Below are 22,518 nucleotides of genomic sequence, written 5' to 3'. Positions count from 1 at the left end.
TGTTCCCAAATTCCAGACGATCCAAGCAACCCAGTTCTTTCAACCCTCGTAGAAGTGATTTGGTGGGGATAGAGGGGTGGAACGAAGACGAGGAGTTTTGTTTTTGGTGGGGCGGGGAGAGAGGGAAAAAAGAAGAATTTCTGATTAGGAGAGCGATAGATGGATAGGCCCTTGGGGGTGAAGAAGAATGAAAGTGCCACTCCAATCACACAACAAGAGTAAAGAAGATTCAATAGAGGACGTCGAGGTCTTCAGATCCGATTCTTTCTCGACAAAATATGTAAAAATTAACCGTACGACTAATTCAAAGACAACCTACAGAGTCCATAGTGATGATAATCGCATCTGGACGCTAAACCAGATGCGGTAATTCCAGGCCACAAGGCCAACAAAGGTCGAACAGACAGAACTATGAAGATCTCAAAACATTGTTGTTTCGGTCAAAGATTTAGGTATTTTGTAGGTTATCACGGCAATGGATATATGTAACGGCCAGATCAGAGTCTATCTCGAATAATTATTTGCATTGAAGGCTAAACTAGGGCCGCAACTGCTCACACGAACAGCGGTATCTGAACGCGACACGGAATATCGATATTAGAACAAAACGGGTATGCAACACTCAGGACGGGAAAAGAATCTACTACGCTTTCTCAGGGTGCTTGATATCCAAGTTGAATGAGACAAAGGGAAGTATTTGGAGAGAAAAAGAGGGTTTCGGGAATAGACCAAAGGCCAAGTATTTTTTTACCGGCCACTGGGGCGGCTGAGAATGAACACGCCCGCAATAACAGCAGCCAATGTGACAATAGCACCAGGAAGCAGCAAGTCGTTGGGGACACCGGCAATAAATTGTTCCTCTGGTGTGCGAGGGGGCACGGCTTGCTGCTGGGGCAGGACCTTGCTCACGGGAGATTCTTGTGAGGCAGATTCCTCAACAACGCTTTGCTCTTCGATAGGAGTCACAATCTTAACATGATGGGGTTCAACCGGAGTAGGGATGGGTGGCTGGGCGGGGTCGTGGACAAACAGATTGACCTTGTCGCGGTGAGTACGGCGGGCCAGATCGATGGCATCCGTCATGTCCTGATCCGTGGTGATGGAGACGGTATCACCTTCATTATCCATGTAGCTGAGCGCATATCCAGTGTTGCTCAGGCAACCCTCCTCAACGGTAGCCTCGCCACCAACAGCCTCGACTTCCTTGCCAAGTTTTGCTGTGACTTGCGCCACAAGGTCGGTAACGCCGTTAGTGGTAAGGACGTTCACACGGTGCACTCGGCCACCAGGGGCCTTGAACTTGAAGGGGAATGGAGTAGGAGCAGCTGGTTCTGCTGGGTGGTGCTGAGAAACAACCTCGGAATGCTCATCACCGTGGTGCGATGCTGAGTCGTTAGGAAGAAGACTGTTATCGTAGCCTGAGCGAGCGAGGTCGGGGCTCATAACTGAGCGGTGTGGGGTATTCGGTTGCTGGCTGTGGCCGCCGCCAGAGACCATAGAGTCTGACTCGTGATCCATCGATAACCAGAACTTGTTCCATGCGGGGCCCTCGTCATCTTGGGTTGACATAGTGTTTATCTGAACATATCAGCTAAAATGTTTGTTTGCAAGTCAGATCTGTTACTATCAAACGTACCTGTTCAAGTGTGGCATAGGTGAGCTTCAACACATCCACCATGCCGACAATTTCACCGCCCTCATTCATCACGGGGAGGTTGAGATAGTGGCCATCTGTTGTAGGGTTAGCATGCTGTGGTTTTAATTGTTGATTGAAATGACTGACCATGCATCTTGCGAAGCGCGGCTTGAATGCTCATATCCGACGGGGCGAAATCGGGGTGAGGAGTCATGACACGGACAACACTGCAAGTGGAAGGATCGAGGCCAGGAGCGATAACGCGAAGGACAATATCCTTGCTAGTGAAGATACCGGTGATCGAGCCTTGGTCCTGGACTAGCAGAGCAGTAGTGTGGTTTTCCTTCATCAGAGCCGCAGCGTCCTTGACGGTGGTGCGGACCGAAACAGTGACGGGCGGCAAGCCATCCAAGACGGTCTCAAGAGTCGGACCGGACATCTTCGATCGCAATGCCTCAACATATTGGATGACTTGTTGGGGCTGACTAGAGCCAAGCTCTGTCTGCACACCTTCCAGCGCATCGTACAGCTTGCGAGACGAACTGTATGCGCGTTCCAACTTTTCCATAGCATCATAGAAGCACTTGGTAATATCCAAAACACCAGAGATATCCTGGTTCTCATCCATGACCGGCAAGTGTCTGAATCCCTTCCGTACCATAAGATCGAGCGCGTCGGTAGCGCTGGTGTCCGTTCTCGCGCACAGCGGGTTCTTGGTCATAATCTCAGCGACAGAGACCTCTCGCGCCTTCAAGCCCAGTCCGACAACGCGGAACGCCAGATCCTTGGCAGTGAAAATACCCGCGATGCGCTCATTGTCGTCGGTGACCAACACACAATCCTCTCTCTTAGCGGCCATAAGCTGAGCGGCCTCTGCGATGCTCATGGCAGGCTTGATCTGGAGGGCCTGGCTAGGCTTCAGGGCGAGCACGGTGCCGGGAGGGGCTTTGCGGGAGCTCCTCGATTTTGCTGGAGCGTTCCTCTTTTTGCTGAGGTCGGCCTCCATTTTGCGGCGGATAGCCTGGTGTCGAGGTTAGCTAAAAACCAAAGCTCGAAATTGAGCATCAGGAGATCACTCCCGCGGGCTGCCATGACGTACCTCATCACGTTTCGACTGGTTTTGTCGCTGTCTGCTACTTGCGGCGCTCATTGTGCCACTTCCGACTTCGCTGGAGGGTGTATTGTTTGTGGCTGAAGATTCTGGCCTGGGTCGTGGGATGTGGGAAGCGCTGGGATCGTTTCCGAAGTCGGGCAGCCTTCCTCTCCCGATCGTCTGATTGGGCTTTCCCCGAAAAGTGCCTGTGGCCGACATAGTAATGCCGAAAGGGGAAAGTCTCAATGAAAAATGGAGATAAAGGAAGGGAGATGACACAAACAAACAAGGATGTCAAGTTGTGAGACTGGTATGGGAGAAAAAGCAAGGAGAATTCCTGGGAAGGAGAAGAAAAATGGGCAGTTCAATAGTCGATCCCAACAGGGGTGTTTCTTTCGTTAGTCGGGGATGAGGAGCCATAAACACTGAGTGACACGGTACGATCCGGGCGCTAGGCCCAATTAGGCGGACATCCTGCTCGTGACCCTTTGCACGTGATCCACGTAGTTCCCGAGATTTTACAGCCTGATATTTGAGGCATCAACCCCGTGACCCATCTCGCTTAAGGGCTTAGGGCTACCCGCACAACGGAATCCAATCCATCCCGAAAGAGACTTTGTGTGAGCGAGCTTCGACAACCCACTCCCGACAAGTCAACCGTACGCTATCTCCCCCCCTTCACCCACAGACCAATACCTAACCATCCACAGAACAAACCGTCAAAATGGTCAAGAAGAGGGCGAACAAGTAAGACCAACAAATCCCCCCATCTCGGCGAAGCAGTATCCCATTCGACATCTCCGCAATGACGCCGACGGAAGCGCACACGACATACATCTCCAAATACATCGAAAATCGCGACCTACGCACATTGCCGGACAAGAAGAATGGGAGACTGGATTTCGATCGATTCGCAACTTAAAGGGGCACGGTAACTAATTGATTTGATAGCGGCCGCAACAAGAATGGCCGCGGCCACGTCAAGCCTGTGCGTTGCTCCAACTGCGCTCGCTGCACCCCCAAGGACAAGGCCATCAAGCGCTTCACCATCCGCAACATGGTCGAGTCCGCTGCCATCCGTACGTGACAACTCTCCCGATACCTCGAATCTACGACAAGATCTCAGATCTTATGACTACGACCCATTCGAGGAATTTCCAGACGAACCAGTGTAACTAACGATTCTCGCTCTGCAGGTGATATCTCCGAGGCTTCCGTCTTCGCTGAGTACTCTGTCCCCAAGATGTACTTGAAGCTCCAGTACTGTGTGTCCTGCGCCATCCACGGCAAGATTGTCCGGTACGTTTCCACCGATTCTTCTCGATACTCAATCGCCTTCCATATACTAATACCCCGCCAACAGTGTTCGCTCCCGCGAAGGCCGCCGCAACCGTGCCCCCCCTCCTCGTATTCGCTTCAACAAGGACGGCAAGAAGCTCCAGCCCCCTACTGCTGCCAAGGCTCTGTAAGGAGATGAATGTCGCATGACGAACAAAATAAAATGGAACTAGTTTGAAATGAATTCTTTTATTTTGTCTTCACTCTTCGCATTGGTGTTCTTCTCGACCGGATCGCAGGGGTGACGCTCGGTCCCGAAACTGCCGGCCTGCTCCTACACTGAGGATGAAAAAGATGGCACCAATTGTGCGATGAAGGCAGGTTGGATGTCTCTTTAGCATTTTGATGGTTATGAGCCCGTTGACGACGGCTTGTTATGACTGGGAGGATGGATGGTTCAAGTCCGAATGAGGACTTAGAAAATATCAAAAATTCCTACAAAAACATGATCGCATGACGTAGAAATCTTCAGTCGTATTGCTGGGTATCTTGCTAATTACAAAAATTCATGGGTACAAGTACCCCTTCTCGAAATAGTTCCCATACATATCTACCATTCCGGTCCGCACATTTGGCATCGGGTTCCGCACGACCTTCACCTCTCCCTTCCAATGACCTTCGACATAATGCGATAAAGAAATATGGGGCGATGATGGCATCAGTAGGCCGGAAGCACCCGTGCCAAGCGTGCTTCGCCGTCCTCTCTCACGACGAACCACTTGCTCATACTCAGCCTTCTTGCCCCGACGAAAGGCCGCAAGCTCTGCTACAAGGTCAATCATGGGGACCTGGGACTGCTGCTTTCTGTCTATAGTAGTCCCTGGTGGACCGGGGTTCGCGGCACTTTGTGGAAGGTGACGCCCGAGTCGAGGAGAACTGGGTGAATGCAACGAGTCATCCTCCGAGGGCATAAGCGAGACTTTCTCGTTAAGGACAGCCATTGGAAAGTATTTGCCCGCATCATTTTCAGGGACTCCACACTCTTCTTCGCCAAAGAAGCTGAAATCATTGGTGGCTGCAGACCAAAGATTCTCTGAGTCGCGGTCACCAGTGCTTGAATGGCCCGTGGCATTGTATTGGTTTCCGGGTTTCCATGATGTCAATTTAGAAGTATTGACAGGTGTGATTTCGAGGACTAGACGTCGCAAGCCAAATAGAGATCGTGACCGCTGCTGCTCGGCTTGCATCCGCGCTTGCCCTGGTGGGAGGGAGTAGTCTGATCCTGCCTGTAGAGTTGCTAGCAACGCTTCGTTTGAGCAGGCAGTAATGAACCGAGTGAGGGCAGAGAGTATTGGTGAGTTGGGCGCCACATGTGAGGGTACATCTGTCAGTACCAAAGATTCCAGGTGAGGAACATGTGATGGGTGTAGGTAAGGGAACCGGCTTTCTTTCCCTCCTTGGAGTGGCATTGATTGATTACGTGGTCGCTTTGCCAATAATTCCTGTACTATCTGTGCGAGAGAATCGTTCGGCGAGATTGGGGAGCTGCATTGTACGGTAGCCCGGAGAGAGAAATCTGTCGCAAGTGTGTCGCAGTCCGAAGACATTGAAATGGATGGTAAGGTGCTTCCCTCAGCCTGCTCTGTATCCCATGTGTCTGCCCCAGAAGCACCAAAGCCTGTACCTCCATGACCGCTACCGTGTATAGGGATGGGCTGTACAACCTCCGGAGCAAAAGCTGGCCCACGCTTGACTGACGGTGCAGGCTTATCCTCGTAGGTTGTCAATGGCTGGGAAGTCTTTACCCCTTTTTTCGTTGAAGATGAGCTAATTGAGCCAGTTGTTGATGTATCCGCAAGTTCAAAGACAGCTCTTGTCTCTTCGGGCAACTCATAAACCTGCTGAGAGGAATCCAGCTCAAATTGCTCGACTTCGCGAGGGCACTCTTGCGCCGAAAGCTCTGGAAGAAACTCATCATTGGGTGCAGCGTCTTTAGCTGGTGGCTGGCCAGTGAGAACGGCATGATGCCCTCGTAAATAGACCAAATTGTCCCCTGCAATCTTACCAAGTATTGGAACTAACTTTTCAGCCCCGGGATACTTCGTGTTCCCATCACGATGCGTCTGATATGCCTTGTCTGGAGTTCTTATGCTACCAAAATCCAGGGCGTGTAGCCGGGACGAGACCAAAAGACTCGCCACAGCTTCCACAGATATTTGATTGCCAGTGATATAAAGATGGGTGATTCCCGTATGCGGCAAGTCTTCAACCCACGGATGGATTAAAACAGGTTGAGCGAGAAGCTTTGCAAACTGCTCATCCAAATCTGGCCGCTTGAAGAAGTCCGAACCAGACTCATTGATTGTAAAGTGGGAGTCGGGGCCTGGCGAGGCTGTGGCCTGCCTTGGGCTTTGTTGCCTTTCCCTCCCGTCTAGCGGGAGAAAGGATTCCTGTAGCAGGGAGCGAATTGCCATGTCAGTGAGCATGTTGTCTCTCAAATCCAAACAACGGACTCGTCGTCGAACCGCATTGGCTAAAAACTCGGCGTCACTGTCCTTCAGCCCGATGCCACGCAATTTAAGTACCCGGAGAAACGGCATCTGAGCTAGTGTAGACAGTACATTGCGATCTCGTGCTGGAGTGGTGTACGAAAGATCCAAGTAGGTCAATGCCGGAAACAAGAGAAGAGTCTGTGCGAGGCTTGCAGAAGTAGTATTCGGCTCACGTTCAGCCAACAAGAGCCGTATATTATACTGGCTGGACCTTTCGTGGGTTTTCAATGCTGTCATTGCATGGTGGTCAAAGAAAGGCAACTTCGAGACCATCAGACACTGGAGACATGGTAGGTATTCGAGTATGTCCCTCAGCCAGCCCGGTCGCGGACCGCCATATATCTCCGAGAGAGCGGGTGGGAGATGAAGGGTATGGGTCAACGCCCGCACCTCTTGCCGGGCGTATTTGAGTGTTCTTCGGAATCGAGTGAGAGCCACTGTGTGATCCGGTCAGGTATTGCTTTTTGAGCAATCGCTGTTGTTCCTAGTATTACTTACCATAGACTGCATCGTTATCTGTACCAAAGTGAGATGCAGGATCACCCCAGAGGAAGGGCATAAATAAACCATGCCATCTGTGACAGACTAAAGATGCGGCACATAGGTCGCTGGAAGGTATGTAGCGAGCAATAATTGTCCAAGCATCTCTGTCCGTTGCAGATTCGTAAGATGGAGGAATGAGATCCATGTTTACTATGTTATTGAATTCTCGATCAAAGACATTGTAGATTTCAAAGATGGTGAAAATCCCAGGGGGAGTTTGGCCCCATGAGTTAGTTGCCCGACTCAGCCACACAGTTTTACCGAAGCGTTTTGACATACATGTACATAGACTACATATGTATTGATTTCAGCATTCGGGCTCTTATTGATTTATATTGTTTCTGTCATTTTCGCACTTCTGTCTGTGAAAGTGGCAGTTTGGTTTTGAGAGATATGACGTCACTGAATAAACTATGAACAGGCGGGGGTTAACTAGCAGCCCGAAACAATATTAGCGACATTATATGTGAGGACACTTCGACTTGTTTCTAGATGGATGCATACAAAGATGGCAAAAAGCATAGCTTGTGCAAAGGACTTTTCTATACATCCGACACCGAAGGGCCAAAATCACAAAAATCATGGAGAACATGCTGGACATTGAATAGACTTAATGTCAAGCATAAAACATAAACAAATAAACCTCTGAAAAATGAAAACGAATTTATCTCAAAACACCTTAACAATATTGTCTTCTGTGCAACCGGGGGCATTCTAATCCGCATCAGACCTCGTTGAAGGCTGGGTTTCATCTATATCCATGATCTCCTGATCCTGGGCAGGTTCCAAAATGAATAATCCAAGTAGACAGAGCCCACACCATGCTGCTAAGCCAAAGTATGAGAGCCCAAACCAAACCCCTCTAAACTTCATACCCAGTGCAAAAAGCCACGCTAATACCGGCCCTGCAAACAGAGAGCCGAGAGTTTCAGAGATCCCGATCATCGTATTCATCTTCGACTTATCGTGTGATGTCATATAGCTCATAGCTATGGATCGACATATGGCGCTCAAGCCGGCCCCTGATGCCTGAAATATCTAGCCAAATATTACAAGGCCTATATGTGAGGCTCCCGTAAGAAGGGCCCCGAATATCACCAAACAAGCCGAGACACGTCCAAGCATTAAGTCTTTGACAGCTGGCCGAAGGTATTTTGAAAGCAGCTTTGATAGCACAGGAAACAAGACAAGTAAGACGAGCATCTGAGTGATCCCACGAACTGTAAGGAGATAGCCAACGTCTGCGAAAGTCCAGTGAAATCGCTTGCTCACATATTGCATGAGCAGTTGTCCATAGGCTAGACCCTCGGGGTTGACTCGGAGATAAGTGACCAGAATCAAAACCATTGGCAATGAGCGAAGCCTCTGGATTGATGCCTTAAGACTGGTCCAGGACTGTGAAAAACGTGATTTGAACGCGCTAGGTGAAGGCTCTCCCCATTCCGAGACATCTCTCTCGGAAGAGTCATCTCTGAGTGTGATCACCTCAGGGAGGAAGACCAGCAAGCCCATACTGGCAGGAACCATCAAGGTACCAATGAGAACAGGCAGCCATGGTGAAGATGTTTCCATCAGTTTAGAAGAGATCGCCGGACCAGCTGAAGATCCAGACAAGCTTCCAAATGCCATCACAAAATACGAAATTGTTCTGGATTTATGAGTGTCAGTGGGTTCAAGACCGCTTGGTATCAGAAAGTAGCATACATATCTGTGTCAGGCACCAGATCTGAAGCTAGGGAGTATAGGCCGGTATTGATAACAGTGCTTCCACCACCGATGAAAGTGAATAGAGGGCCCAAGAGGATGTATTCGATCACCAAAAGATTCGAGAACTTCAGGACAGCCAGAACATAAGCAAGGTACACCACACTTCCCGTGCTGGATAAATAGATGATCGGTTTGCGACCGAGCCTAGAATGATATTTAACAGTTTACATTGCTGTCCCTCCAGCAGATAGTTGGAAGAACTCACTTATCAGCCAAGACACCGTATGGGAATGCAGCAATGAGACCTAGTATGACAGGTGAGTTCGCCGAGACCTTCCGTCAAAATACCAGTCACTGTGGTTGACATACTGGTCACGGACTCTATCACTCCAAATGAAGCGTTGAGATATGCAAGCTTAGATTGAATCCCGTCGGCCTTGCATATCGCTCTTGAGCCCTGTCGCCCAATCTCACCTAAATATTGATCGCACAAGTTGTCTTCCATCAGCTGGGTCAAGGGAACTTGAACGATCGCAGTAGCCCCGGACAAGAAAAAGATGCACAGGGATAAGAGAAAAGTCGCAAGGTGAGGGTTCTGCGGGCGCAGTGGTGATCTGGACCTGCGCGGTCCCAATAGCGGAGCAGTCTCATTCTCATGATGCATCGAGGAAGGGAATAGCAAATAAACACCAGGTGGCTGCCAACATTCAACTGAAAGTAATCACTGGAGAGGAGATTTACAAAGGATAGGCCCTACCATGGGGTTGTAAGCTGTCTCGATCCACGGATGCCAAATAAATGGCCCGCGACAGGGATGCAATCACGGCATCCTAAGGACCTTTGCGCGATCTCTGCCGCAGGTTTTATTTTACAGCTGAATCTACGATTGCCCTACCCCTATATGCTGACAGATTGAGTCAGTCTGATTTGAGGCCTGGATTTTCAATAATACACCGGCGACCTGATTTCTTCTACTTCAACTTGGTTCATCGTGTGCTTCTAGATGCCGCTCGCGTTGGCATTTCTTCGCTCCCCTCAACGTATAGGGCCTTACTCGGCTTGTCTCACAGTTTCTTTTTCTAACTGATAGGGGACTATTTAGAAAATACCCATTGCACCATTCCCACCCAGAGCTGGAAAGCCCAATTGCCTAATGAAAGCATCGCGGAAGACTGGGTCTCGCGACATATCAGATGTAGCGCATACACCCTGCTCACCAAGTTCCATCTTACGCAGCCTGGCTTGAAGCACCGCACACGTATCAGCCCAGGCACAAATATTGCCCGCAAGACCTTCGAACAAACTGTACGGCTCATCAGGCATACGATAATCTTTGTCGGAAGACATGGGCGAGGTATTGTATGGCTTAGTTTGACGTGCATGCAACATGAACGCAAGTGCCCTCGAGAGGAAGAAGTCACTATTGAGTTCCTGGTTCACTTCGGCATTTGGAAGTGCTGATAGTTGATTGTTCTGGAGGTAAAGTACCCGAGCCTCGTTCATAGTCTCTGAGTGGTATTCAAAACAGTCATGGAGGAGGAGCCACGCCCATGCATTGCCAGCCACGCCGTGACACAAACTGCCTCCCTTAGAAAGTAGACCTTCTTCCCACACACGCTCAGTGCCCAAGTAGACGGCTTGGTCCCAACTTGGATCCCAGTGGGCACGGGTTAAGGATTTATTTTTCAAGACAGCGCCTAGGAGAATCAACAGTCCAGGGCTCCCGTGACACAGCTGGACTAGTTCCGAGGAGCGCTGCTTGGAACCATACGGAGGTAGTGTCATCGGGAGGTGGCCATTGGTAGCTCCGGATAGCTTGCAGAGCGCAGTGATAGTACCACCGATCACATGAAGATAGTCTGTAAGCTCCTCGGACTTACACGAGAGTAGGATTGTTAGAATACCGGCTAAATCACATATTAGCATTAGTTTAAATAATCACCTGCGAGCTTACTTATTCCATGAACCCTATACATACATTTTCTGTTAGCGGTCTCACACGATACAAGATGGCTGGAGGTGCACTTACGCCCCAAAACAGTAATGGCCCTCCATCCATGCATACATCAATGGATGTGCGTCTTGGGCTCCATTCTTCTCAGTGTATTCCTTGGATCCTTGTCTCCCGGCATCGATAATTGCTCGGATCAACTCGGGAATTGCCCCCAGCACAGGTGAGAGAAATCCCTGGGTCTCTTGGTCAAAATTATGAGCACGAACGTTCAAAAGAGCCCAAAGTAGTCCTGCTCGGCCAAAAAGCATCTCATCTCCACCCATTTTTCTGCCATCATGGGTAACAAGAGGCTCATTACTTAGTGCGCACTGCATGGCCTCATGAAGGCAAGTGATATCCTCCCTTGCAATACTGATATTGGCACCACCTTGCCAATCATTCTTTGCAAATGTAGCCAAAATGCGCAAAGTGATAGCAGTTATAGGTGAAGACGAGCCAACTGGAGACAGTCGGGAGGCTAACAGAGGGGTGTCCGGTAGGCTTGATGGAACCCGTTGTAGTGCGTAACAACGATAGTCAAGAGAAGCAGCCTGGTGATCTTTTAAAACCGAGGACTGATAATCCAGGCGGAGGAATGCTAGAGCGATGCCTTTATTGGGTGATTAGATGGCCATGCTTTGGAGAGGCGGGAGTGGAGCTTGAAATACCGGGGAAAGCCCTAAACATGCCATTTGGGCCCCATGTCTCAGGTAAGGAAGTGTTCTCTTGTATCAATTCGGCACCATTGCGAACCGCCACACGAAGCTGTTGGAGGCTCTCGGAAAGAGTGGTCGCATTGATCGATAGCGGGGTTAAAGTGTTCTCGAAGTATTGCGGACGCTCTGCCATGGTGGAGGCTTTGTTTAGTTATAGGCTGTCCAGATGTTTGCAAGGATATGGCGTGATATGCAGAAATGAAGCTCAATTATGCAGGTCTGAAAAAATTTGCCGTTCTGATCGGGGGGATCGACCTATGCCCCGCGGGACATAACATGGTACGGCTCAGCTGGGCCCCAAAACAGAATCCAGCATCTTCCCCACCAGCAAAGCTACGAAGCCAAAATCTCACCCAAATGCCTCGTACATCAGAACCGGTGCCATCCAGTAGAACTGCAGAATGCAAATAGCAAAACCAAAAGCGGTATTCTGTTGAACCACCCACTTGGCAGTCTCTATAACGATCACAAGTCCAGGCCATAAAAGAAACATCTTCCATCTCGCCCTAGATCGCCTCAATGTGGTAAACGTTGCCCAAGTCACACAGCCAGTCAGAGACAGCAGGATAACGTCCAACATTGGGAGCCTCAGGGAAAAGACGAGAGAGATAAAGTGGGAACATGTCCCAAAGATGTATCCGACGGCCCGAATAAACAAGTAGCCCGTAAGAAGAAACGTGAGAGCCAGAAAAAGAATAAAAATAGTTGTACGATTTTTATATCTTGGTCTGTTGTTTAGTTCGTTCTCGAGACGGGCGATCTCAATCAAAGTCCGAAAAAGTTTCCAGATTTGTGAACGCCGGAAGTAGACGCCTACCAGATCGTTCAAAGCCCATATTCTCACAGAAGGATCGGATGATAGTGTACCCATTCCAAGAGAAATTTGACACAAATTCTCTGCCTTGGCGAGAAGTAGTCTTTCAGGGTAGGGAACCCCTATGTTGTCAAGATGGTTCGCATATTGCAATGCGATAAAACGTTGCAGGGAGACATTGCGCCAATATGAAACTCTGTTTTCAGAAATTGATGTTGTTGGAATCAGCACTCCCATAAGCTGAACTCACCCATTCGCTCGCGTATAAGTAGTAAGACGAAAGCAAGCTGATGGTGCGTTGGTAGAACAGGGTATCATCTTCTATTGGTTCCATGAATCCTTTGGAAATAAGGTACAGGCAGCGATCAGCATGTGGGAGAAAACGAAAACAATCCGCGGGACCTTTGCAGGCCATTGATAAGGAGTATGAGGCCATGTCTCGTAGAAAATCAAGAGAACCTGGCACCTCCATAATAACTTGAAATTCTTTGTTATAAAGGGCAGAGGTCATCCAAGAATGCACGTATTTATGCATAGAATACCCTCTCGAATTTTGGGCATGGCTACTTAGGTCTGGGCCAATCTCAACGAACCCGTACCTGCAAAGAGTGCGCATTAGTTTGAAGATGCCATAATATTTCAGGTAGCATAGCGAGATATATGGTGTGCAGCGTACCAGGAGATAGGTAGATCTTGGGCAAGTGTTTGACCCAGGCTAAGAAGGTATCAGGTGATATCTCGTGCGCTATTGCGTGATGAAAAATGACCTATCAGATATAAAGAATATCTGCTGTAGGCTGTGCGATTTTCCTTTCCTTTTTCTTCCAGTTATACCAGTTCTTCACAACACGCTAGGCACCGTGTATATAGTGCCGCGAGTTGGGAAATATCTGCGTGACCCATATCGGCATGGGTATATCTGTACATAGCAAAACCGATTCTTTGTGTTCCGCCTAACAACCTAGATGAAACACAACATCAGTCTATGGCATTGAGGTATGCAGGCGGAGAACCCCGTTTTATTCGGTGAAGCTTTGGAGACAGATAGTGTCATTTGGCTGTATTGCAATAGAATATATAAAATGCTAGAGTGGATATCAAGACAAATAAGACATGAATGAATTCTGCATCGAACGTATGAATTGGTTACTCAAAGAAACCACCATCGCTATCATCTTGGTCCTCCGCGTTGGCTGGTTCTGATGCCTCGTGTTTCTTGGGAGCCCGGTCACTGCGTGCAGCTTTCTCCTTCTTGCTGCTCTTCTTGTCATCTTTCGAAGTCTTGGTCTCTTTCTGTTGCTCTCCCTTCTTGCTCTTTTCCTTGTGGGTATCTGTAACTGTAGTTGTGCCAGAAGACGAAGCTTGGATCTTCTCTCCATTAGCATTGATGTGCAGCTTTCCTTCGCGAAGAAGATCCAGTGTCTTTTCTTCCATGCACTTCTCAACGACAGACCACATCGGGGGCTTGGCCTCGTTGGATTTGGTTTCCTGTGTTTGCAATTCTGAATTTGGGTCTGTTGCATCGGGTTTTCCACTGGGGTAGATTGAAATGTATTTCTCGGTGAGAGGATAGTAGATCGTGTAGTTGAGGTTCACGCGGCATGTGTGGATTTTTGCCTCAAGACGAGCCTTTTGTTTCGAATCCAGATCTTCTTCCTTCTCCCGGCGAGTAAGTCGGTTGAGTTCTTTGGTGGCAGTTTTGCGGTCTAGTCAATAAAAACAAAGTACGTTAGCGAGAACTCAAGAACTTGTAGACTTATCGGCCACATACCAAGGAATCGGACAAAGTGATATTTCTTGATCAATGATGACCGTTCTCTGCGTGTAGTTTCGTCCGCAAGATCTTGCTCATATCCAGCGAGGGCGCGTTCCTGCAAGATGCGAGCATCGGCAGACAAATCCATTTTGTTGAGTAGTCGCTTCACATCGCGAATTCGCTTTTTGAGGTCGTTAATCGACGGGTATTCCTTTTCGGGTTTGGGAGCAAATTTGTCCTTGTATTTCCGGGTCACTTTGGGCTTCGATGCATCGCCTTTGCTGCTGTAGTCCTCGAATTGGACTTGATCATCTGCTTTGTCTGCCTTGCGGTGCACCTTTTTGCGGGCCGGAGGAACATCCTCTGATCCATCCCTGGTCTTCCTTTTTGAGGGAGCTGCCCGATCACGGTGGCTTCGAGTATCTGTAGACATGTTTGTTGGTCTAACAGAAAAGGAAAGGTAAAAAAAAAGATCTCGAAGCTACAGCAAAAACGATAAGAAAAAAAGATATCGGCGGATTTATCGGCCCGTCCCCCCAGATTGGCGCCCAACCAATGAGCGTCTCCGTTGATCACCATCACCGCGGCCCTCTCTCGTCGCATTGATTTGATTTACTCCAATTGTCCGCTTGAATTTGTCTATCTGGCAGCTCAGATCTACCCATGTTACTGAGTCAATTACTGAACCACGCTTAGTAAAAGGGCCAGCATGGAGTCTGCCATTCGCTGGTCCCCGACCTCGTCGGCCGCTGAACAACGCTTCCTGTCAGTCGACGTCACAGGGAAATCATTTCGTCTGTGCAGGGTGACTGGGTTTGACGGCAAAAATTTACGCCATGAATTGCTATCTAACTTGACCAACGTGCCTGGGTTTCGCGCATTTGACTGGTCTAGTTCAAATGAGAACCTGATCGCCGTGGGTCAGTCATCTGGAGAGGCCACCATCCTACGCCTCGATGGGGATGCCAAGGAGTCTCTTTCATTCCCAGTCCGCAACCAACGGTACTGCAATGCAGTTGCATTTAGTACACACGGTCTTGTGGCATCGGGCCTCGATCGCGTTCGGAACGACTTTTGCTTGAACATTTGGGATGTCAACCAACGACTCAGTCCTGCTGGTGGAAGTAAAGGGTTCACTGAGCCCTTGCGGAAGCTCGCCAGCTCAGAGCCTATCACCAGTATCAAGTTCTTCCGAGACCAGCCTGACACGATCGTAACTGGTGTCAAAGGCCAGTTTGTTCGGATCTATGACCTGAGAGGTTTGTCTTTCCTGGCTTTATATCTACAAAAGCATAGCTAATTTTGTAACAGAGGGACCTGGCAATCCATCATTACAATTTCCCACTCGATGTGTTCATAATCTGGCTATTGACTGGCTTGATGAGAACTATATTGCGTCTTGCATTCCATCAAATGAAAGCACCATCTGCGTGTGGGACCGTCGCGTTGGATCTCGACTGACATCTCCATCAATGGGCTCTTCCGCCAGTGCCCCAGACTCAGGTCACTCGACGCCTGCTTTGGAACTCAAGAATGTTTTCCATCCAAAGTCCTCCATCTGGAGCTTGCGCTTCTCAAGGACGAACCGAGGCAATCTTTCTGCGCTGTCCAGCAGCGGCCATTTCAAGAATTACGATATTGCCAAAGACTACTTGCCGGAGGAGTACCGCTCTTCGATAGACGAGACTCTGGGTCAGGGATCTTACAGAAATTACCCAGAATCGGTATACACTAAGCACGTGCGGGACATTTGCGTACCCTTTGATACCCCGGCTCGTGGCTACAAAGAAAAGGACCGGGTTGTTTCATTTGATTCCCTGAATCTTAGCTTGTCTCCTCAACCAAGTGCTATCGCACTCGACGGCAATGGACAGCCCCAGATCATCACCGCGCGTCCCCCCTGCGCACCAATTGATTTATCTTCACGGAGTGTATTGGCTTGTGGCATCTCATCGAGTGACTCAGATGTGCGATCGATTCACCCACTGTCTGAGCATATTTCACCTATCTCTGACCTGATCGGGAACATTAGGTCACGCGTCTGTTTGACCTCGCAAGAGCATGGGGCAAATTCAAATGGTCAACTGTTCGTATCAAAGAGTCTTGATTTCGAGCCTGTCCCAAGCCATGAGAACCGGGAACGCGCCATGGCTCTCGGGGTGACAGGTGTTCCTCTTACTGCGAAAGAAGCGCTCACTCTATCCACAATTAATCAGTCACGGTGCAAAGAGGGTTATCTGTTCGATGAGGCTCGAAACCGAAAGGTGGCCTCTGATGATCAAGCTCTACAAGATTTCTGGGGCTGGATTGAACGTGAGTATTTCGTTTCCCTTGGAGTCACAACCACATATCTAATAAATTTTCTAGGTGCTCGAACCGAATCTTCGGGGACCTCAATGGTTGTCAATGGCTTGGACCTGAATTATCTAGGTGTGAGCAATGTTTGGAATAATGACATAGGTTTGTTCCTTTACTTTGTTTTCGAGTTTTTCTCAAAACTGACATGAGAACAGGCCGTGGATTGGAACAACGTTGTATCAGCGCCAAGAAAGATGATGCTAAAACAATTGCGGATGCAGTGGGAACTTGGGCAACCCAGTTGAACCTCCCCGAGACAACAGGTTGTGACACGGATTTCCCCGACCACCGCCGACTATGCCTTCGTCTCTGCGGTGCTACGCAATCCTACCGTGAGCTGGAGGAGTCAGTGAAAACGTTATCTGGCGAAGACCAGCATACTAAAGCTGCTGCACTGGCTGTCTTCCAAGATGAGCCTAAGCTGGCTTACCTTGGACTTCGAAGCAACAACCCCACCCAAGCTCATAAATTGCTGGCGATGGCGATCGCCGGTGCCTCCAAGGGGGACAATGACACAGACTGGGAGGAAACCTGTGCGGAAATCGCGAAGGAACTCACCGATCCATACGCGCGGGCGATCCTAGCCCTCGTGAGCAAAGGCGACTGGAATGCAGTTATCAAGGAAACCACACTACCTCTGAAGTATCGCGTAGAGGTCGCGCTACGCTGGCTTCCGGATGACGAACTAACTGAGTATCTGAAGGAAGCCACAAGCCAAGCAATTGATCAAGGCGATATCGAAGGAGTCGTGCTCACGGGGCTGGGTCATTTGGCCATGGGTCTATTCCAATCGTATATTGGGAAATTCAATGATGTTCAAACTCCCGTGCTAGCAATGAGCCATACCGTGCCGCGGCTTGTTAGCAACCAAAAACACGTTGTCCAGTTCGAGGCCTGGCGCGAGACCTACCGGCGACAAATGAACTCCTGGAAACTCCAACTCGAGCGAGCCCGATTCGACGTCGGCTCTCGTCGTTTCGCTGTAACTGCGGACGGTCGCAAACTCATGCCTCCGCCGCCGCAGCAAGTCAGCCTCACCTGTAACTACTGTACGAGCCCGCTCACCCAGCACGACGCTTCCTCCCAGGTCTCCCCATCTACCAAGAGTGCCGAAAATGTTCATCCCACCGTCGGGAACCCACTGGCACCCACAGTCATGTCTGGGACTGTGTGTCCGCGGTGTGGTCGACATATGCCGCGCTGCGGCGTCTGCACCTTGTGGCTGGGCTCTCCGGATCCAATGTCACGGGCCAGTATTGCTGCGGATGCTGAGGCCGGTTCTCGTAAGCCTACCGAGACTGAGGTGATGCGGCGGTTTGTGGTATTCTGTATCCATTGCAACCATGGATTCCATGCGAATCATGCCAGTGACTGGTTTAAGCGGCATAAGATCTGCCCTGTAGCAGAGTGTAACTGCATCTGTGATCGGTGATGATCTTGCTGATTTTCCCGTCTGAGCCATGGACTAGATGGCCTGTCTTTCTGCGATATTCTATACCCAATTGAGTCGATTTATTTGAGAACAGGAATAGTCGGCCGCTTATGCGGCCTCATGTCTTTTTAGACGCCCGTTTAGATGCCTTTCTAGGCGTCGTTTTAGGTGTATAAAGCACACTTTGCGTAAGAGACCTTTCTATATATGACCTTTAATAATTTCCACGTACTGCCTAGATAATTCGATCCATTGGGACAGCAACCTACAGCAATAAACTAGAGCAGAACTACCGAACATAAACCGTATCACCCTCTACACAGAAATTCAAATTATTGTACTGTATTTTGATTTCATACGTTTCCCACATGGGGTACATACATACTTAGTTACATATGTACTGTACAAAATACTTGTCAGGTAAGGTACGCATTTGTAGAGCCGCATCCATCACCTCGGAGCTTATAATAAATTGCCCCACCAAAATATCATTCTCCAACTCCCCTCAAATTTCTCAAATGGATCACCCAAAAAACAACAAAGATAAGCGGGGACGTGGTCATGGCCAAGGCCAAAGTCGCGATGTCCAAGTCTCCAAAGCATTAAGCTTGCTTCTGCGACATGCCGCTGAAAAGGAAGGCCTGAAGATGAACGCACAGGGTTATGCGAGCGTGCCAGACGTGGTATGCAGCTTTGTTGCCCTTGCTCTAATAACCTACACTATACTAATTTATACCTATGTCCAGTTAAATTGGAGGAAACTCAAATCACTAAAAGTCACCTTCCCCGAGATCCTCCACGCCGTTGGCTCCTCCGATAAAAAGCGCTTCGCCCTCCTCCACATTCCATCCGCACAACCCACCAAATCCACAGCCCAAGCAACAACAACACCGGTAACAGACCCAGATGCAGAGCATGAAGCCGCAACTATTGTGGGCGAAGACCAGCCTGCGACATCTGTCTTGGAGTCCGCACCCGCCACGTGCGAAGCCCAACAAACAGGCACCGACCAAGCATTATCCGTGAAAGATACCGACCCGTCGAACTTTTTAATTCGCGCCACTCAAGGCCACAGCATCAAGACCGTTGACGCTGCCTCTTTCCTCGAGCCGCTTTCTCTGTCCGACGAATCAAAACTACCCGATACCGTCGTCCACGGCACGTTCCACGCGACTTGGCCTGCGATTCTACAATCCGGTGGACTACGCTGTATGGGCCGGAACCACATTCACTTCGCTACTGGTCCGTCATTAGAATCGGTGCTTGCCGTTCCCAATGAGGATGCCGCGCAAGGTAAATCGAAACCCGACGACTCTCGCGTCATCTCGGGTATGCGGCGCGATGCGCAGGTTTTGATTTATATCGATGTGCGCAAAGCGCTGAAAGCTGGTGTACCGTTCTGGCGCAGCGAGAACGGAGTCATTCTTAGCGAGGGCATACCTGTTGCGAAGACCGGGGAGCCTGAAAAGGGCGAGGCGCAGAATTTCGTCTCGCTAGACTTTTTCGATGTGGTCGTGGAACGCAAGGCTGGGCTGGGTAAGCTCTGGGAGCATGGGGAGGTTCTACAAGAACTTCCGGAGACTCTTACGAAAAAGGGAAATCCCAAGGGCCGGCGATGAGCGGTGATATGACGCTCTGTAGGGATTATCATATCCAGCCGGACTTTCTGTTGTTCAGCTCGACACAGACCAGCACGGGAAATACAAATGATTCTCCTTCCAATGGTCTACATATCCATGTATGGAATCCTTTACACCCCCCACTTCGGATTTAAACCTAGTAACCCAGGAGCCTCTAGCCCTACTTAGAGGGTTGATTATAGATAGGGCTGAGCTGATAGGGTCCTGCTGAGCTGAAGAGCCCCGGGGTATACCAGGTAGCGTGTTGTCTTACTATAGCACTAATCCTGGCGGCCAAATTTGTATAAAATGCAACTTATACATCGTATTAAAGGCGAGAAAATAATTCACCCAGCTCCCCACAGGGCTCTACCCGACTGCGGGGAAATCGGAAGCGCAACTCTTCCGAACCCCCCAACCGACTTGTCACTGCGCTCTCTGTACATCCGATACCTCCAACCCCCATCATGCCATTGGCACAGATTTTGCGGGGTCATCCTTGAATAAGCGTCATGTTTTTTTTGGGTCAGATCTGGTTGGATGACAGAGTGAAAAGTCCCGTCGGATCACTGGGGTATATAACAGTCTCGTGGATTTTCAATAATCGCATACTCCTGTGTTACTGAAATCCTCTCTCCTTATTTCTGTATTTTGAAGTCGCACTTGGACATCTCGTATCGCAATAAACTGATTTACGCGCAACAATGGCGACGCACCGCTTCGATCCCACCTTCACGGACAATGTCATCAACGCGATGGGTCCCAAAACTACCCCGCGCATGCGGAAGCTCATGGCCGGCCTAATCAGACACATGCACGACTATGCGCGCGAGGAGGAACTCACCGTCGACGAGTGGATGGCCGGCGTGCAGATGCTCAATTGGGCAGGACGGATGAGCGACGATAAGCGGAATGAGGGACAGCTAGTTTGCGATGTACTAGGACTGGAATCGTAAGCCAAAGTGTTGTTTGCGGGAAAAGTCAGCAGCTAATGAATGTTCCGTGTCACAATAGCCTCGTTGACGAAATCACCTTCACTCTCGCCGAAGAAGCACAAGATGCACCCACAGCCACGGCCATCCTGGGCCCGTTCTTCCGCGCCGATACACCGTACCGTGAGAACGGGGAGGACATCGTCAAGACGAAACCGGCTGATGGTGAGATGACCTTCATGCACGGTTGCGTCATGGACTTCCAGACCAAGCAGCCTCTTGTCGGTGCGACGGTTGAGGTGTGGCAGGCTTCTACGAACGGGTTGTATGAGCAGCAGGACCCCGAGCAGGTTGAGTTCAATCTGCGCGGCAAGTTCAAGACGGATGAGGATGGAAAGTACTCGTTTTACTGCCTGCGTCCGACGCCGTATCCTGTTCCGAACGATGGTCCTGCTGGCAAGATTCTTGAGTTGATGGACCGTCACCCTTTCCGCCCTGCGCACATTCACATTATTGTAAGTTTTAGCCTGGTATTCTTGATGTCGGGTTGTTGAGGCGGAAGCTAATACCCTGCCCAGGCTACGTATGATAACTACCGTCCTTTGACAACACAGATCTTCGACCGCAAGGATAAGTACCTTGACAATGACTCTGTGTTTGCTGTCAAGGACTCGCTTGTTGTCGACTTTGTGCCGCGCAAGGATGATCCTCAAGCTGCCACTGAGCTCAAATACGATGTGAAACTGGTGAAGTTCGAGACTAGTACCAATGGCGCATGAGCGAGCAGCGGGATTAAAGTAGCAATTTGTGATTTTTGATGTACTTGACGATAGCGGCATTAAACATAACCAAGATGACCAAACAAATTTACTGGCATATTCATTATTCCTTTTCTAAATAGAGTCTCTTTCAAGCATTCACAACATTCGCAAACTTGGCAATTAACCCACCCACCTCATCAGCAGCCTCAATACAATGCCAATGTCCAACTCCCTTCAATACCTCCAGTGACTTCTGCTCACTGGAGACATGATCAAAGATATGCTGGCACCCCTCCATAGAAGCAGACTTATCCTCCTCGCCCGCAACAAGCAGGAAAGGCGCCTTGACAGCAGCATAGTCCGCCGGTTTGGCGGCAGCAATAGCGCGACACAGCGCAGCATAACCCTTAGGATCCTGTCCCAGGATCAACTCCCGAATGAAAGCCTTTTGAAGCGGGGTGCTGCGCGAGCCGACAGCTCCAAAGGGAATGGTATTTGCCATTGGCTCGATTCCAGCTGCAGAGGATTTAGCACATTTGTACAGAAATTCGAGAAAGAAAAAAACCGCATAAAACAGAATAACTCAATCAGATAGAATAGAATAAAGTAGAACTTACACTCAAGAACAGTCTCCGATCTCTTATTCATGACCGTCACCAACGTATCTGACGGGTGAGTCGGCCCAATGGCTACAACGCCCTGTACGCGGTCGGGATACCGTGCGCCTAGCTCTGTCACTACGAGTCCGCCCATTGAATGGCCGACTACGACGGCCTTGGGGACATGCAGCGAGTCCAGCACGCCGATGACATCCTCTGCGATGCCGGGGATCGTGACTGTGTCATTGGTGTACGGGGAGCGGGCAGCGCCGTATGTGTCGATTGTGATACAGCGGTGGATTTTTGTAAGATGCGGGATTACTGGGTAATAATAGTTCTGTGAAGAGCCCAGCCCGTGAATGAAGATGAAGGTTAGGCCGGTTGGGGTTGGAGGGCCGGCGGGGTGGGAGTCAGCATAGTAGAGACGGTGGTCATTTGCTTGGACGAACGGCATTGTGAATTGGGAGTCCGATGGGAATGGGCTTTCAAGACGACAATGTATGAAGGAATGGAGGAATGAAGGAATAGGCGGGCAGGCCTGGAGAACTATGTTATATACTGTCGAATACCAAGTCCGAATACATGGTAGAAACCAGATATTATACACGAAGTCGGGTGATTTCGAGTACTCGGTTTACCATACAAAAGTGTATATTACAGTTAGTCATCGTTACCGCACAGATTGTTGAAATTACGGGTTTTGTCATTTTAGAGTTATATATACTATTT

General features: G+C 49.5%; 10 protein-coding genes across 10 annotated transcripts; 4 read left to right on the top strand and 6 right to left on the bottom strand.

Annotated features, from left to right (window-relative positions):
- Window positions 1–747: 747 nt before the first annotated feature.
- N7455_002823 (CBS and PB1 domain protein) lies at window positions 748–2,948 on the bottom strand (the record flags this gene model as incomplete). Its single annotated transcript, XM_040959874.2, has 4 exons — window positions 748–1,578; window positions 1,637–1,731; window positions 1,784–2,657; window positions 2,736–2,948. The coding sequence occupies 4 exons, from the start codon at window positions 2,946–2,948 to the stop codon at window positions 748–750; spliced, it is 2,013 nt and encodes a 670-aa protein (XP_040809683.2).
- A 136-nt stretch (window positions 2,949–3,084) lies between these two features.
- N7455_002822 (40S ribosomal protein eS26) lies at window positions 3,085–4,198 on the top strand (the record flags this gene model as incomplete). Its single annotated transcript, XM_040959882.2, has 6 exons — window positions 3,085–3,126; window positions 3,304–3,388; window positions 3,440–3,476; window positions 3,681–3,808; window positions 3,926–4,028; window positions 4,093–4,198. 6 exons carry the CDS (start codon window positions 3,085–3,087, stop codon window positions 4,196–4,198), a joined length of 501 nt encoding a protein of 166 aa, XP_040809679.2.
- A 375-nt stretch (window positions 4,199–4,573) lies between these two features.
- On the bottom strand, window positions 4,574–7,343 carry N7455_002821 (uncharacterized protein; the record flags this gene model as incomplete). The annotated part of the gene is made up of 2 exons (XM_040959925.2): window positions 4,574–6,996; window positions 7,058–7,343. Coding segments are annotated over 2 exons (2,709 nt in total), but the record flags the coding sequence as incomplete, so codon positions are not given.
- A 473-nt stretch (window positions 7,344–7,816) lies between these two features.
- On the bottom strand, window positions 7,817–9,473 carry N7455_002820 (uncharacterized protein; the record flags this gene model as incomplete). Its single annotated transcript, XM_065604369.1, is given in 5 exon segments — window positions 7,817–8,140; window positions 8,156–8,750; window positions 8,807–9,013; window positions 9,075–9,114; window positions 9,179–9,473. 5 exon segments carry the CDS (start codon window positions 9,471–9,473, stop codon window positions 7,817–7,819), a joined length of 1,461 nt encoding a protein of 486 aa, XP_065462860.1.
- Window positions 9,474–9,907: 434 nt separating this feature from the next.
- On the bottom strand, window positions 9,908–11,651 carry N7455_002819 (lanthionine synthetase C family protein; the record flags this gene model as incomplete). Its single annotated transcript, XM_040959877.2, has 4 exons — window positions 9,908–10,716; window positions 10,764–10,777; window positions 10,839–11,412; window positions 11,471–11,651. The coding sequence occupies 4 exons, from the start codon at window positions 11,649–11,651 to the stop codon at window positions 9,908–9,910; spliced, it is 1,578 nt and encodes a 525-aa protein (XP_040809610.2).
- Window positions 11,652–13,478: 1,827 nt separating this feature from the next.
- On the bottom strand, window positions 13,479–14,521 carry N7455_002818 (Efg1 domain-containing protein; the record flags this gene model as incomplete). Its single annotated transcript, XM_040959948.2, has 2 exons — window positions 13,479–14,038; window positions 14,104–14,521. The coding sequence occupies 2 exons, from the start codon at window positions 14,519–14,521 to the stop codon at window positions 13,479–13,481; spliced, it is 978 nt and encodes a 325-aa protein (XP_040809644.2).
- Window positions 14,522–14,797: 276 nt separating this feature from the next.
- N7455_002817 (uncharacterized protein) lies at window positions 14,798–17,878 on the top strand (the record flags this gene model as incomplete). The annotated part of the gene is made up of 4 exons (XM_040959887.2): window positions 14,798–15,347; window positions 15,400–16,401; window positions 16,456–16,548; window positions 16,602–17,878. 4 exons carry the CDS (start codon window positions 14,798–14,800, stop codon window positions 17,876–17,878), a joined length of 2,922 nt encoding a protein of 973 aa, XP_040809655.2.
- Window positions 17,879–18,385: 507 nt separating this feature from the next.
- Window positions 18,386–19,586, top strand: N7455_002816 (tRNA 2'-phosphotransferase). Its single transcript, XM_040959920.2, has 2 exons — window positions 18,386–18,561; window positions 18,625–19,586. Exons 1-2 carry the CDS (start codon window positions 18,397–18,399, stop codon window positions 19,495–19,497), a joined length of 1,038 nt encoding a protein of 345 aa, XP_040809615.2. The 5' UTR covers window positions 18,386–18,396; the 3' UTR covers window positions 19,498–19,586.
- A 615-nt stretch (window positions 19,587–20,201) lies between these two features.
- N7455_002815 (intradiol ring-cleavage dioxygenase) lies at window positions 20,202–21,208 on the top strand (the record flags this gene model as incomplete). Its single annotated transcript, XM_040959872.2, has 3 exons — window positions 20,202–20,449; window positions 20,512–20,944; window positions 21,008–21,208. 3 exons carry the CDS (start codon window positions 20,202–20,204, stop codon window positions 21,206–21,208), a joined length of 882 nt encoding a protein of 293 aa, XP_040809605.2.
- Window positions 21,209–21,306: 98 nt separating this feature from the next.
- On the bottom strand, window positions 21,307–22,296 carry N7455_002814 (alpha/beta fold hydrolase). The gene is made up of 2 exons (XM_040959909.2): window positions 21,808–22,296; window positions 21,307–21,706 (listed from the first exon to the last, which is right to left on the bottom strand). The coding sequence occupies exons 1-2, from the start codon at window positions 22,241–22,243 to the stop codon at window positions 21,339–21,341; spliced, it is 804 nt and encodes a 267-aa protein (XP_040809642.1). The 5' UTR covers window positions 22,244–22,296; the 3' UTR covers window positions 21,307–21,338.
- Between the last annotated feature and the right edge of the window lie 222 nt (window positions 22,297–22,518).

Source organism: Penicillium solitum (assembly GCF_028829755.1).
Source record: "Penicillium solitum strain IBT 25940 chromosome Unknown utg000001l_segment0_segment0, whole genome shotgun sequence".
Classification (NCBI taxonomy): domain Eukaryota; kingdom Fungi; phylum Ascomycota; class Eurotiomycetes; order Eurotiales; family Aspergillaceae; genus Penicillium; species Penicillium solitum.
This window is presented reverse-complemented; position numbering and strand designations above follow the sequence as displayed.

Bases quoted from the DNA above. Each gene is read 5' to 3' on its own strand.
- N7455_002816 (XM_040959920.2), top strand. From the start codon at position 18,397: ATGGATCACCCAAAAAACAACAAAGATAAGCGGGGACGTGGTCATGGC. The intron at 18,562-18,624 runs GTATGCAGCTTT...ACCTATGTCCAG, and splicing joins ATGCGAGCGTGCCAGACGTG to TTAAATTGGAGGAAACTCAA.
- N7455_002814 (XM_040959909.2), bottom strand. From the start codon at position 22,243: ATGCCGTTCGTCCAAGCAAATGACCACCGTCTCTACTATGCTGACTCC. The intron at 21,707-21,807 runs GTAAGTTCTACT...AATCCTCTGCAG, and splicing joins ATCGGAGACTGTTCTTGAGT to CTGGAATCGAGCCAATGGCA.